Here is a 15,036-nt window from a genome sequence, read left to right as displayed (position 1 = left end):
AGAACGGTGTGACTTCCTGTGTTAACTTCAGAATAAGAGCCGCCAACAGGATGGTTTACTGAGGATTTTATAGTGAAATAAAATTAATTTTGTAGTTTGGACTATTCGATTGATCTTCCTATGTTGGAAATTTTTTCCCATCTGCATCACTTCTGAGTGACTCCAGAATGCAGGAAGACCCAGACACGTATGTTTAGCTCGAAGCTAATGGAGACTGACAGTTAACAACAGCTTAATTGTCCAGAGACATCTCTTTCCAAACTCTCCAGGTGGTCTGGTCTAATCCAGGTCTGATTAATCCAGCCAGATGACCACTGTTTCACAAACACTTTGACTGGAGAATAAAAACTAACCAACTGGAACATGTCTGGTTCTTCCGATGGAGTTTTCCTGTGTGGTGCAAATCTGGAAATGAAATCTTCAGGCTAGCTATATGTGGCTGGCTCTTCCTGCACGCACGCACGCACACACACACACACACACACACACACACACACACACACACACACACACACACACACACACACTGAAGTGTCCTGATTCTGTCATTTATATAAACTTATCTTAATTTTCTGTAAACCACCTTTTTACTTTTGCTTTTTTCCCAAAATACAATGAGAAGTCACATCGCACAGCATGAGTAAAACACATCATCTCACACACTCCAACACATTTCTACCCACCCCCCAACCCCCACACTGAGACCAGACCAGATCCCCTTTAATGACCCGAACAAGTCGGTCTGGAAGAAACCTGAACCCATGGACGGAAACCAAGAGCAAGATTGGAGAATGTGAAATCTGAATTTAGTATCTGCCTCAACACCAAGATCTTCCCGGAAAAAAACATGGCTCCTATTTCCTGGTCTTGGCAGGATTGAAAATCTAAGAAGGGAAGATCACCCCCCCCCCCCCCAAAATAACAACCAAAAAACATGGAGGCAACATCTCCTGAGTTAGTCTGCACATTATTTGTTCACCAGTTTGTTTCAGTGACAAATCCTGAAGACAGGTTTCCTGTTTCGAAGAATTTTTTTTCAAAACTGTCAGCTGTCAGGTCATGAGACAAAGGTGTGGCGTTAGTTCAGACACTCCCCCGTGTCCTTGGCAACATGCCCGGCTACCATCAGATGTCAGTCTAAGTTACCACGCCCCAGAGGAACGTACACATTAGCCAATGCCAACGTTTGAAGTTCAATACGCGTTGATATCTTTGACGAATGATGGCGAGGAGGAGACGTGGGCGGATGAAGGTTGACGGGGACTGATGGGTTCAGTGCTCGTTGATGTCAAACAAGTTATATTGAGACGAAGATAAACCTTCTGGGAAATTCTCTCATCATCCATCGTCCCCTGAGACGGACAAGAAGACAGACCCTTCTCCCACGCTAGTTAGCTTAGCACAGTGAATGGAAGTGGGTGGGAAGTGTTAGCAGACACATTGGTAAATAGCCCAATTCTCTCAAAAACGTTTGGGAGTTTTTACTTCGTCGTCCAAAAATTGTGACTTTTTAAACATGATGTTCTGACTACGTTGAGTTTTGTAGTGTATTTTAGTCAATGGCGACGGAAAGGGAGTCAGTAATTCTGTAGCGAAGAAGTGACAAGCACATAAATATAGACCGCACCAGAGCAGGAAGAGGTGTGGAAATGTGATGCTATGAAGTGGACCAGTCACAGCTGCTGCGGCCCCCTGTTATACTGGGAGGGAGGTGCACGTTGGAGCACACGGCTGCACCGGCCAGTACCGCACCAGCCCCCCAAGGCAGCCACCATCCATGAGTGCCTCCACCTCTGTGTATTGATGTGCAGTTGGGTCCTGCGTTCTGGATGGAATACATGTTTCTACTACTTGGTTTGCTGCTGGTACTTGGTTCAGATCAGATTCTCACCACAAAAGAGCTGTTTATAGCTTGTTCATACACACACACACACACACACACACACATATATATACACATGTCTATATAAAACCCTCAGGCTTGACTAATCTGAGCTCAGCCACCTTAAAAGACAAGATGAATGCAAGTGTGGGCTGAAAACAGTGACTAATGTTGACATGACTTTCTTGTGTTTCCGTGTGTGAGTGTGTGTATGTGTGTGTGTGTGTGTGTGTGTTTGTGTGCGTGCGTGCGTGCGTGCATGTGTGTGTCTGGATACTGCAAGAGCCGCTGTATCTCTGAGGAGCTGTTAGCAGAGGGGCTAATGAGTGCTGATGAAAATAAATAGTGGCTGGCTCAGACAGAGTTGCTGTCACTCAGCACTGGAAGACCTGACACGCCCACATGCAATTCTTAAGGGGGAGGGAGGTGTGTGTTTGTGTGTGTGTGTGTGTGTGGGGGGGGGGGTTATGTCCTTGGACTGTGTGTGCACAGATGTAATGAAGTATTTATAGCGGAGGCATCGACGTGACACAGTTTTATGTATGTTTCGGCGTGAGCTTGCGGTCAGTCGGTGATAAAGGTGCGACACTAATTTGTGGAGCTGTTTCAGGGGTAAAGAGAAGGTCTGGCCTCAGTCTCAAATGCACAGCTCCAGGTGTACGTGTAACCCAACGTTCCATAGTTTCACCTCTCAGAATCCCCGTAAACGTTCCCTTGTGTAAACTTTTCTCCTGGTGGCAAAACGTCACAGAACCAAGGTCAAAAGATGCTTTTGGACCGAGTGCCTCTTCAACCAATGGCCGAGAGACGTCTGTGCGGCGCCGCCCAACCACCTCCTCCTCTGGTCTGAGTTCCTTTTGGTGTATTTATTGCAGTAAATGTTGCTCAACATTTAAATACTCCAACACCCAAGTACATCAAGAAACTCCGCATCGATGGTGTAGTAGCAGTTCCATATGATACGACCCATGTACCCTGCAGCTCAGCATAAATTGACCTCTGACGATGGCTCGGGTCACCAGGTCTCTCCTGAGGCGGCCAACTCCTGAGGCGGGTTCCAACTGGATGGTTCTGAGAGGATCTCAGGTGCTTTCACATCAAGCACTCACAGGAACTTATTTTTCGGAACAAGCCCCTCCCTTTAGGAATTTTGGCCTGATCGCTCTTGGAAAAGAGGTTTTAATCTCAATGATGCTCATCTGGTTAAATAAAATCAGGACCCGACAGTTACAGTGGCGGTGCGCTGCTATTTACAAGTCAGCTTCTGCTTTTCACTGTTTAAAGAACACCAACACCTTCAACAGGAACTGGTAACCCCTTTCATTCTACATCCAGTACATTCATAACTGGTACTGAGGAAAGTGGTGGAAGACAAGCTGTTGCAGCAGCGGTCATGACCGTTGTCAGGCTCGTGTCACTCAGCGGTTCCCGCTGGCGCCATGATTGAAAGCAGAACTAGAACCATGATTTTGAAAAGGTTCCCGTGGACATGTGAGCCAAATTTGAAGCGGTGCCTTCTTGAGATGTCAGAACAGGACATATGTAAGAACCTGAAAGCATCATGCTTCCAGTTGATGGCCATCGCCGGCATCAGGGGGTGAAAAGATTGCTCCCTGGTACCAACTTCCTCTAACTAAGCTGCTATAAATGCTTGATCTGCGCTTTAAGTTCCTACATTTTAGTTCCAAGAACTGAATTCATCACTAGTTCCTGTGGTGCAAACATGCCAAAAAGGGGGTTCTCTCTATAAGCAGTCCCAAAGGACCTTCTCCCTGTGGCAAAGTGGTTTGTAGAACTTTGTTTTGTCTTCATTTCCTGACAGAAGCTCCAGAGAAGGTCTGATGAGGTTCAGACCAAAAACAATTCAGGAAAACAACAACGTCGCTCGAGCAAAGCGAAGTGCGCTCACAGCTTGCTGACCTTTCTGTTACTGCAGTGCCTCTTTGAAAGAACTGAACCCGGAGTATAAAAGAACCACACCAAGAGTTTTTCTCTTTCAGGGTGGAATGTAAAGAAAGCCTCTTGCCTCGAACTTTTCTCACAGACATGCAAGTTGTCAGCCTCCTCAGTGAGTTGCGGCGGAGCCACGACGTCCTGTCTGCCGCCATCACCGTTAACAACCTCAGGCTCGGCTGCCTGGACGACCCAGAAACTCTCTTCACAACTGGATGAACTAATGGAGTCCAACGAGAAGTGAGCTGAGAGCTTAGAGCGCAAACGCTCCTACATACATTCAAGTAAGTGATTTAACTCCGAACACGTAGGAGGTGATTCAAGAATCCATTCAGCATTCACGTTGAAACACAATACAAAAGGAGGCAGAGATGATGAAATTGGGGGAGTAGCAGCAGCTGTTCTCGCTACGCCAGGTGGATTGTAAAAACTAAAACCCTCCGAAAAATTTATGAGGTGTCTGGTCGTACAGCGAGGGTGTCGGCTTATTTCAGTGTGACTGCGCTATCGCCGCCAAGGACAACCTGTTTATGAACCCAGGGAGCGTGGAGGTTCCCTTACAGTTCTGTTGAAGTTTGATTTGCGTCGATTTGATCTCGACTTTCCCAGAAATCTCAGGCCGTTTGTTGAACATTTAGCATCCAGCTCAATATTTATGGCTGAACTGATCAACTTTTTCATAATAAAATCTCTAAACATGATGTGGGGAGCGTAAAATTTGGTTTTTGAGCAATTTAATTCCAGAAGAAAAACATTTCAGTGGAATTATTCTGCTTTTGTAATTTCACAAGATGGACATGAATTTCAGCTGCTCTGTATCATTACAATATTGCAATAGTGCGATTTCATATCTCCTCTTGTTCATTATTTTTGCAATTCTTGTATATGTTCTTACGTTTACGTTACATGTTTACGAATTAGTGTGTCTGCTCCTGCTCTATCTTTGCTATCCTGATACGACACCGCACAATACGATACGATACGATACGATTCGATACGATACAATACGATACAATACGATACGATACGATGCAATACTGCACGTTACAGTACCATATGGTACGATATATGTTATTACTGTTGGTCTGCACTGAATTTTGCTCTGTATTCTCTGGCAGTTCCACTCAAGAAAACTCACATGTAGACTGAACCAACATTTACACGCCCACAATTTTTTTCATTGCATCCACTCAGTATATCACATAAACGTCACCTACATACATTACACATGCAACAACCTCAGAGGCGTACAAGATAGCCTGAAATGATGGGACTCTGAAATCGTTTGAGGTATAAAGTTTAGAATGCTCCTAACTCGCCTTTGTGTAGCAGCTGTGCTACAGCACCACTTCACCATGGGATGGTTTAATTCTCGCTAACTGCTCCACATGCACATATGGGCCATAAACAAGAACGTGGGACCTTCTGGGATGGACAAAGAAAGTCTGGTTTCCTGAAGTCCTCATCACATGAAATTACTTGAGTCAAACCCCTTCTCCTCTTGCCAAGAAACGAGGCCCCGTATTGGCAAACCTCCTGCTGGCTGCCGCTGGCTGATCTGTGCTGGCCAGAGTTTTAGCTGCCATTGGGCCACCCGTAAGGGCCCAAAGAAGAGCAGCCCACCGGTCCTCCAGCTGGCCAAACCCTCGCAGGAGACAGCTACAGTGCACAAACTCAACCTACCACTGCAGTTTCACCGTCATTGTCACCATATTAGACACCCAGAAAGCTTCTGGAGAAAGAACCAATCACATTTTCTAAATTGTTGGACAAACTTGGTGGAAGGGAGGTGGTGGGTCGAATCTGTGTCCTAAACCTGACATTCTCTTTTGCTCTACAGCCTCGTGCTTCTGAGCCCCTTTGAGACCCAGTTCTTGTCTGCTCTCTAACCAGGCAGCCAAAGGACTGACCTAGAACGCTCTTTAGGAACTTGAGACGGACAATAAAACAGACTTCTGCTCTCACCAGCATGCAGGATCCATGGTGTTGTTCCTGCTCCGCGTCTGGTTGGTGGTTTTACCAGCAGAATTCACGGTGCCGTTGATCTTTGACGCTTTTTGGTCATTCCACCTCTGAGAGCCCTGGGCCCTCTTTCCTGCCGGCATGGCCAGACACACAAATGTATATCCACTCTAGAAATAAAGCTGTGACACACTTAATCACAAGAGGTAAACTTCCAGATGAAAACCAATACAAAAATCTTTATTCAGAAGTAAAATGGAGGGAAATTCTCTTGCAACTTGTTTTTTTATGTTTGCCTCAAAATTTAATTCCAGAAAAAGATACTTGTCACGCAGATCCAGAAAATCCAAGGTTTTTCTCACAGGGTGCTTGAAATAGATCCTGAGTTGCAATTTTATAACCACAGTCTTCCCTCCGGTATTCCAGAATTCCAAACTTTTCCTCATCTGCACGGAAGCGGAGCATTTTGGATTTTAGAGGGCTTAAGCCTTTATGTGCCTCAGCAGCATTGCAAGAGGTTGAGTGAGGAGGAATGCTGCACCCGCCACTCGGAGCCGAGGGGAGTGATGAAGCCCTGAGGGAGGGAGGGAGAGAGGGAGGTTATGATTCGGCACGAGCTTCAGCCTGGTTTGGTGCATCTCTCACCTTCCCAAGCTGAGGGATAGCGGTGTTGCTGTTTGTCAAAGCTCGTGAGTTCTGTGAGTGTGGAGGAATCAACGGCTCACATGTGGACTATCATCATCAGTGGAGCTTGTGATCTCAGTGGCACGCTGCTCTCAGCAGGACATGCAGACGTTACGAGGCCAATCGCCACCAAACCTGGCGGAGGGTGTGAGGCCAAGGTAGAACCCAGCAGATTTTGGGTCAATAGATCAACCAGATCACCCGGAATGTGGTTAGAACCTTTCAATCTTTTATCTACAGCTCCAGTCATTTGCACACATCTCCCTTAAGAATCTTTATTTGTCAAGTTAATCATTTGTTTCCTCGGTTCTTTTTTTACCGGCTCAGGCGGTCCAGGTCCCAGAGTGGCACTGACTCATCACAGCATGTTTGTATGACACACAATCAAAGTGCCACTAAAACAAAAAGATAAAGCTTGAATGGATAAACGAGCATAAAACAGTAATAATGTAGAACAGTTATGAGGTGTAGTTCAGAGTTGGTGAGCAGGTGCGGCTCATGTCTCACTGCTGCCCCCGTGTGGTGCCCAGTGGCAAACACCGAAAAAGCACTGGATCGCGTACCTGCTTAAAGGTTCCATCACCTGAACTCTGGCCTTTGATGTCAGTTATTAACACTGAGCTGTCCAATCACCTTCTGTCCCTTTACATATGGCAGTGCCTGCTATTTGAGGGGCGGGGCCACCCATTAGGTCATCACAAAAATCCCCTGCCCATCTTGTTGCCTAACCCATACGAGAACCAAGAGCCTCTCAGTTCAAGCCCATAGTTCGTCCTCTGTTGGCCCCACGGTCTGCCCACATGGTCCTCATATGCTGGACCCTTGTCACAGAACACATTAATCACCTCCATCCATCCATGGGGGGGTGGAGCCTATCCCGGAGGCGGGGTCACCCTGGACAGCCCACCTCAGATGTTATTCGCCTCTTTCTTGAATTATTACCTTCTCAAACCCTTCCATTCGTTTTAGTTTGTATCCTGTGACAAAAAAACAAACAGGTGAATGAAAAAGATCCCAGCTCCGTCCTTTTGGTCCCACCCACACGTTCTCTGTCACCTGAAATCATCATCATCATTTTCTGGTGAACAGTTTGGACACCATGCGATGAAGAGTTCCGCGGATGTGTGACTGTTGAGGTGTTGCTTTTTTGGCAGGAACAATGATCAGAGGGGCCGAGTTTTTACCGTCCTTGTTCAGGCCGGGGCAGAAGTACGGGTAGAGCCTCTCCTTGAAGCCACAGCCAGTATAGGAGTAGATGTGGGCTCCAGTCTTTCCATCATGGAAGGAAACCACCCCGTCGTCATAGTCCACAAACACCCCCACCCTCTGGAGCTCGGTCTTCAGGTGAAGATGTTCTTGAGGAACTGTGGCATACTCACCATCCCTGTACCGCAGGGTCCAGTTACCAAACCCAGGGTTGTTTTTGATGTGTCCCTTTCTCTGGATGGAGTCTTTGGCCACTCCGATAACCCACCTGGTCTTCCCTTTAACATCAACCTCAAAGTAAAATCTACCTGAGTTGAAATCCTGCTTCCCTAACAGATAAATGCAATCAGAGAACCTCTCTGGGATTTCTGGAACCTTTTGCTTCTGATCTCCGAGTCGGACCTGGGTCCTGTCGTCGGACAGGATCAGGTTCGGATGAGCTGTATCGGGGTCAAAGGTCACTTTCACCTCGTACTGCTGGAGCCGGGTCAGCTTCTGGTTAAGGAGCTTCTTTATGCTATGCCGGACATGAGCGTCCACCTGAGAGAGGCCGTGCAGTATCCAGTCGGAGAGCTCCTCCTCCAGCTCTCGGGCTGAGCTGTTGCCCTGCTTCTGCCTGATCAGCTCCATGAACTCGGACAGGAGTCTGTCTGCAGAGTCCCTCAGAGTGGTGAGGCTCTGAACGGCGTTCTGGATCTTTTTGTGAGCAGCTTCGTCTTCCTCACTGAGTCCCATCAAGCACGTGTTGTTTTCATCCTCTGCCCTCTGCTGGGCAGTCCAGGTATCGCTGTTGAGCATCCTCGTCAGCTGACTAAATTCCTGCTGTTCTGCTTAGCAGCGCATCGTCATATAAAGCCCCCCTCCCGTCAGGATGTGCATCAGGTGTGTGATGTCACTGAGGGGGGATCTCTGTCATCCCGTCCAGTCATCCTGAGTGATGTCACTCATCCCCTGAACTACAGAGAACTTCCTGAAAAACTACAGATGTCCCACCCAATTCTTGAAATACTTCCTGAGTCGGCAAACTCACAACTCAATTAGGTTGTGTCTTTTCTCTTTATTGATCTCAAACGTCAACATTTAACATCAAAGCAAACTATCAAAAGATGAAACACAAAAGAATAAAGAGAAATCAAACGATCCAGTTATGATGTCCCGGCCCTTTAAAAAGACACAAACGCTGTTCTAACATCGTTCTAGCATGTTCTAAGGAGCATGGATGGATGGATGGATGGATGATTGGGTGATGGATGGATGAATGGAGGGATGGATGGATGAATGATTGGGTGATGGATGGATGATTGGGTGATGGATGGATGGATGGATGATGGATGGATGAATGGATGGATGGTACTACAATCAAGTCTTGGTTATGAAATAAAATTAGGACCTTTTTCCCCCCAATTGTGACTTTTATTTTGTAAATATCACAACTTTTTTTCCTCAGACTCTCAGACCCCCCGGCGCAGCCCCAACAGTCATAGTGCAGTCATAATATTACAAGAATTAAAATGTTGTGACCTTTTCCTTGTAAAATGATGGCTGCGTTTCTATAAAAGTGATGACCTTCTTCCTGTAACAACATTCATGTCTCATGATAAATGTAGTGAACTCTTGAAATGGCTCAAATACCCCCCCCCCCCATGTGGCAGTAAGTCATGATACTACAACACCATCAAATGAGGGTCTGTTCTCAGAAAGTTGTGACTTTATCGTTGTAATAATTTCCATAAAACTATGGCTTTTTCATAAATGACTACTTAATGGTAATTATTACGATTGTTTTCCTTGAAATGTCAGACTTTTAGTCGTCGAGTAGTTGTCTTGTTAGTTAGGACTTTACACTTGTAAAATTATGATATTTGCTTGAAAAAATTCATTGGAGATGTATTTATTATCCTCGTACTGCAATTGTACTTTATTCTTGGAATGAACAGGATTTTTTTCCCAGCATTTTCAAGGTGAATGTCAGCATTAGGGTTGGGCCAGAACCCACCCACTCTCTGTCAGGACGCTCATTGGTCAAGCACGCTGTCCATCCCAGCTAAGATTACGTCACAGTCATGTGACACATGTTTTGCTGAAATTGCTGCGTCGCACTTCCGCCTCCAGTCTTCTCGCTGTGTCATGTGGATGTCAGGGATCCCGCACTGACACCAGCTCCTTCAGAAACCTCCCGCGGGCTTTGCTACTCTTCTCCGGCGCCGTAGAGGCTCTTCCTCGGGTTGCTTCGGTAGGCAGCGGTCCGGGGGAGGGAAGCGATGGCGGACGGGGAACGGTCGCCGCTGCTGTCCGAGCAGTACGACGGGACCAACGGTTATTCTCCCGGGGGAAGCTGGCGTGGACATCCGGTCAAACCTCAGAGTACGTTCGCTAGCTCGGCTTGTTTGAGTAGCTATTTCAGGTAGCACGCTAGCAGCTAACAGTTAACGTCAACGTTAGCTTAGCAGTGTTAGCCTGAGTTTACGGTCATGTTTGGCCTTTTAATTGCATCAATTTGTAGTTAATAGCCAGATAAAATAGCAGCAAATGATGATGATGATGATGATGATGATGATGATAATAATAAAAATAAATAAAGTAGTTGCTAATTTGTGCTCATGGGGATATTCATTCCTTGCCCAGGAGGTCAAAGGTCACTCGGACTTTATCTCTGCTACGCCCAGGTGAACTTGGTCATTTTGATCATTTTTACCAAACGATAATTGCTAATTGGTCGTCAATAAATACGAGTCACGTGTGTTAGCAACTGCAGCAGCTGTCAATCACTGCAGAGTGGAGCAGCAGAGCACCTTTGAGACCAAAACAGGGGCACAGGAACCCCGATGGTGACGATCGCATCGCACAGAAGAAGTTCATGATATAAATACTCTCAAACTGTGCAGAAATGTACATGTAGTAGTGATAAATACTATGAGAGTGAATACTCACAAAACTACTAAGACAACAAACCTCAGTTTTATGGCTCAGTAACCAACAAGTTATTGAGTCAGTTGACCTCAACTAGTCACATGACTTGCTGTGTGGTGTCTGAACCATTGCGAAGCTCAGCGTCCTCGTCTTCCTCAGCCGCCATTCCGTCCCCCCTTCGCCTCCGGATTTGGTGTCATGGACGGTGGCTTCTGCTGTTGGCTGGCGAGGGAATGACGCGGCAGCGCGTGGAACGTCTTTCTCCAATCGCCCTCACATTTGTTAGCGACAGCGTTTATTTGTGGCTGCTAGTTGCTGTTCAGACTGATTCATTTTGGGTCCACCCAGCCGCCATGTTGCTTGCCAGGAGGTTTGTCACATGACAGTGACATCACAGTCTCAGGAGTGTCAATCATGGCAGCATTTTAAACCAGACTCTGAGAATGGAGTGTCACAAGCTGAAGCTGAGGTTTGGTTGTTTGTCTTTTCTTTGACATCATTTGTTGGGCGTCTGTCAGAGAACCTGATGATGCTGTCATCGCGTGTGGCTACGAGTGATGATGTCATCTCCCGGATGTCCTCTCTAACCTGCCGACAGCGTTCAGTGTCGCTGCATCTAAACGTCTCCCTGTCTAGGTTTGGCGCCCTTCCCCAGCTCGGTGGTGCCGGGTGAGCCTCCGCCCCCCTACTCGCCACAGGGCAGCCCAGACAGCAGCAGCGCTCCAGTCATCAGCTGCCGGGTGTGTCAGAGCGCCATATCGGTAGAAGGCAAGACACACCAGCATGTGGTGAAGTGCAGCATCTGCAACGAAGCCACGGTGAGTCGTGGATAGTTGCTGGACCGTCCAGGTGGTTGTGTCCTGGAATTAAGCATTAATGCCGGTTCTCCTCTCTTTCCTCTGAAGCCGATCAAGAACGCTCCGGTCGGGAAGAAGTACGTGCGCTGTCCCTGCAACTGTCTTCTGATCTGCAAGGTGACGTCACAAAGGATCGCCTGTCCCAGACCGTACTGGTGAGAGGGAGGGCGGGACGCTGGGGCTTGTAGCTGGGTTTGGGTTACAGATGTGATGATGCTGTTGAACCAGTTCCCACTTTGTTGACTCACTGTCCTACTTATCTCATAGAAATGCAGCCAGCTTACGTGCGTTACAAGCACTAGATTTCCCTCGTCCAGGGATTAACCTGATTATTATTCTGTGGGAAGAGTTGCTAAATCTCAGGGACTTTATTTGGTTCTACCGTCAGTAAACGCGTCATCAACCTGGGACCAGTTCACATTGGCAGGGACAGCCCTGAACCGCAGGACCAGACCGTCGGCGTCAGGGTCATCTGTGGACACTGCTCCAATACCTTCCTGGTACTACAACTAACAAGGCTTTTATTTTGAAACAACAGCTTCTTCGTGTTCCTCAGTAACTGACTTGCGTTGACTTTCCTCTGTCTCTACCAGTGGACCGAGTTCTCAGACCGGACCTTGGCCAGATGTCCACACTGCCGAAAAGTGTAAGACGTGCGTGTGTGCGTGCGCGTGTGTGTGTGCGTGTGTGTGTTTATGTGATTAATTTGAGTGTGTTTCCAGGTCCTCTGTTGGTCGGCGGTACCCCAGGAGGAGGAGCCTGCTGTGTCTCCTGATCTTCATCGTCATCGCCGCTTCCACTGCAGGACTTGTGGTGCGTGTTCATGTTCAGATCGATTATTGACGCTATTCACCGTTGATTGGTGCGCTCGTGTCTCGCGTCACGGTCTGACAGGCTGGATTTTAGTGTTAGATGGAGGTGCCAGGGTTTGTCGGAGGTTCTCGAAGACGTGTCGGCAGCAGTTTAACTGTCCCGAGGGTCTTTCTGAGCTGAGGAACTGGGAACAGCTGCGGTTCTGGTATCCTCCCGGTCAGTGGAGCGACCACGGTACTTAAAATGTGCACAACTGCTGCTGGTGTTGAAGTCTCTGTTTATTATTTAACGTGAAAGCCACAATACACAACCAACCCTGGACTCCAGGTGAGAGCAAAAATCAGTTCCTTCTTGGTTCTCAGGAAGCTCCACCGTGGGTAACAGGACCACAGGAGCTCTTTCCTAGAAGGTTACCTTCCTCTTGGACGCGTCCAGACAGAGACTGGTCCCCAGTTTTTAGGAAGCTTAATAGATCCAACCTAAGGTTTGTTACTTTTCAGCACAATTGGAACCACAAGGGACCTGAGTGCTTGTTGTTGGTCAAAAACCAGCTGGTATCGGCTCTCGTCCGGCTTGTGTATGAACGAGCTGAACAGATGATGCCTACGCCAGCGGGGAGGGATATAACAGTCCTTGAGGGGAAATAGTTCTTGGGCAACTTGGGTATGCAGGTGTGAGCCCTTGTATGTGTAGTTACACCACCGAAACACTGGCTGGCAGTGGAGCTCTTGTACTCCTGCTATGTTTTGTACACATTGGAGACTTATAATGTGTCTGTGTTTAGGTCGGTACCTGGAAACCCGCTCGGGACTCTAAAGGGATCTACGTGTCGTGGGTGCTGCCGATCCTGCTGGCTCTGTTCACCTTGGCAAGAACCGTCTACTGGAGGTGTCTGAAAATCAGCGACCCCATATCCAACATCACATAGAGGAGCGCCGACGAGAACGAGGGTCGGCTTGGTAGTTTGGCGCTACGTGAAATTGGTTTCTAAAATCCTTTTTAGAAACGGGGCTCAAGGAGGATGGGAGCAAAAGATATCAAAGACAGAAATGCTATTTAAGACTTGGGAAATTAACTCTCATACTAATTTAGGCCTAGCTTAAATAAGAGCTGCCAATCTGGGAAATATTCATGTCCTCCTTGGAATGATTGTTCAAGTGTGCTCAGAGGTCTGACATATTGCAATAAGACTGGATTAAGAGACGGAGGAGCTTTTATTTTGAAGATGTGCAGTACTTTTCTTGGAATCATTTCATTGCAGCTGATTGGTTGAAACCATGGTTCAAATTACCAAGGAGCTACGGCCATGCGGTCCGCTGAAAGACTCCTTTGAGACGTTTAGACAGAGCCTCCTGTCTCGGCCCGGACGCCGTCGCATCTCGGCCCGGACGCCGTCGCATCTCGGCCCGGACGCCGTCGCATCTCGGCCCGGACGCCGTCGCATCTCGGCCCGGACGCCGTCATCTATGACCAATAAATTATTGACAATTGTTAATTTTGACAGGACTTTTCTATTTAAGCCGTTGCAGGTTATCCAGCCTTTTACCGTACAGCTTGAGCTCACCAGGAAACAGCCGTGGACATCACCTCATGTGACCTCACTCAGTCAATCAGTTCTGTTCATTCCGGGCGGCAAACCAGCAAGTGGAGTCACTGAGTGTAAATAAACTGAGGAGCGACGAGTGAAGCCAAAGATGCAGAACTCTGTACATAATTATCTCAAGACTTCGGGAGATTGACGAATTCTCTAAACGTTTCCATGGTAACAGCGCACTCCACCAAGATGTCGCTGTTGCGCTTGAGGATTGTTGGTAGTGTAGTCATGCTCAGCTAGATTGATGTTCATGGTGAGTTGACTTTAATGACGTAAAAGAACGTGAATGGGATTTTTCCTTACGGAACTACACGGTTGAGCTCTGCGTGGCTCCTCTAGATGTCCCTACTGAGCTCTGCGTGGCCCCTCCAGATGTCCCTACTGAGCTCTGCGTGGCTCCTCTAGATGTCCCTACTGAGCTCTGCGTGGCCCCTCCAGATGTCCCTACTGAGCTCTGCGTGGCCCCTCTAGATGTCCCTACTGAGCTCTGCGTGGCCCCTCCAGATGTCCCTACTGAGCTCTGCGTGGCCCCTCCAGATGTCCCTACTGAGCTCTGCGTGGCCCCTCCAGATGTCCCTACTGAGCTCTGCGTGACTCCTCCAGATGTCCCTACTGAGCTCTGCGTGGCTCCTCCAGATGTCCCTACTGAGCTCTGCGTGGCTCCTCCAGATGTCCCTACTGAGCTCTGCGTGGCTCCTCCAGATGTCCCTACTGAGCTCTGCGTGGCTCCTCTAGATGTCCCTACTGAGCTCTGCGTGGCTCCTCTACGTGGCACCGTTGAGCTCTGCGTGGCTCCTCCAGATGTCCCTACTGAGCTCTGCGTGGCTCCTCTAGATGTCCCTACTGAGCTCTGCGTGGCTCCTCTAGATGTCCCTACTGAGCTCTGCGTGGCTCCTCTACGTGGCACCGTTGAGCTCTGCGTGGTTCTCCAGATGTCCCGACTGAGCTCTGCGTGGCTCCTCTAGATGTCCCTACTGAGCTCTGCGTGGCTCCTCTAGATGTCCCTACTGAGCTCTGCGTGGCTCCTCTAGATGTCCCTACTGAGCTCTGCGTGGCTCCTCTACGTGGCACCGTTGAGCTCTGCGTGGCTCCTCTAGATGTCCCTACTGAGCTCTGCGTGGCTCCTCTAGATGTCCCTACTGAGCTCTGCGTGGCTCCTCCAGATGTCCCTACTG

General features: G+C 48.1%; 2 protein-coding genes across 3 annotated transcripts; one reads left to right on the top strand and one right to left on the bottom strand.

Annotated features, from left to right (window-relative positions):
• Positions 1-5,795: 5,795 nt before the first annotated feature.
• Positions 5,796-8,499, bottom strand: LOC147238953 (E3 ubiquitin-protein ligase TRIM21-like). 2 transcript variants are annotated; one of them, XM_086197307.1, is made up of 2 exons: positions 6,523-8,499; positions 5,796-6,371 (listed from the first exon to the last, which is right to left on the bottom strand). In XM_086197307.1, exon 1 carries the CDS (start codon positions 8,483-8,485, stop codon positions 7,553-7,555), a length of 933 nt encoding a protein of 310 aa, XP_086053433.1. In that variant the 5' UTR covers positions 8,486-8,499; the 3' UTR covers positions 5,796-6,371; positions 6,523-7,552. The 2 variants fall into 2 exon arrangements, with proteins under 2 accessions (XP_086053433.1, XP_086053434.1); XM_086197308.1 differs by having other exon boundaries at positions 5,796-6,876; positions 7,045-8,499.
• Positions 8,500-9,788: 1,289 nt separating this feature from the next.
• LOC147238952 (type I phosphatidylinositol 4,5-bisphosphate 4-phosphatase-A-like) lies at positions 9,789-14,515 on the top strand. Its single transcript, XM_086197775.1, has 7 exons — positions 9,789-10,051; positions 11,234-11,415; positions 11,503-11,609; positions 11,843-11,954; positions 12,048-12,100; positions 12,177-12,267; positions 13,052-14,515. Exons 1-7 carry the CDS (start codon positions 9,949-9,951, stop codon positions 13,193-13,195), a joined length of 792 nt encoding a protein of 263 aa, XP_086053901.1. The 5' UTR covers positions 9,789-9,948; the 3' UTR covers positions 13,196-14,515.
• The last annotated feature ends 521 nt before the right edge of the window (positions 14,516-15,036 follow it).

The sequence above is a fragment of the Aulostomus chinensis genome, chromosome 24, assembly GCF_037954235.1.
Source record: "Aulostomus chinensis isolate RoL2024-O1b breed Wild chromosome 24, RoL_Achi_v1.0, whole genome shotgun sequence".
Taxonomy (NCBI): domain Eukaryota; kingdom Metazoa; phylum Chordata; class Actinopteri; order Syngnathiformes; family Aulostomidae; genus Aulostomus; species Aulostomus chinensis.
This window is presented reverse-complemented; position numbering and strand designations above follow the sequence as displayed.

Bases quoted from the DNA above. Each gene is read 5' to 3' on its own strand.
- LOC147238953 (XM_086197307.1), bottom strand. From the start codon at position 8,485: ATGCTCAACAGCGATACCTGGACTGCCCAGCAGAGGGCAGAGGATGAA.
- LOC147238952 (XM_086197775.1), top strand. From the start codon at position 9,949: ATGGCGGACGGGGAACGGTCGCCGCTGCTGTCCGAGCAGTACGACGGG. The intron at 11,416-11,502 runs GTGAGTCGTGGA...TTTCCTCTGAAG, and splicing joins GCATCTGCAACGAAGCCACG to CCGATCAAGAACGCTCCGGT. The intron at 11,955-12,047 runs GTACTACAACTA...TGTCTCTACCAG, and splicing joins ACTGCTCCAATACCTTCCTG to TGGACCGAGTTCTCAGACCG.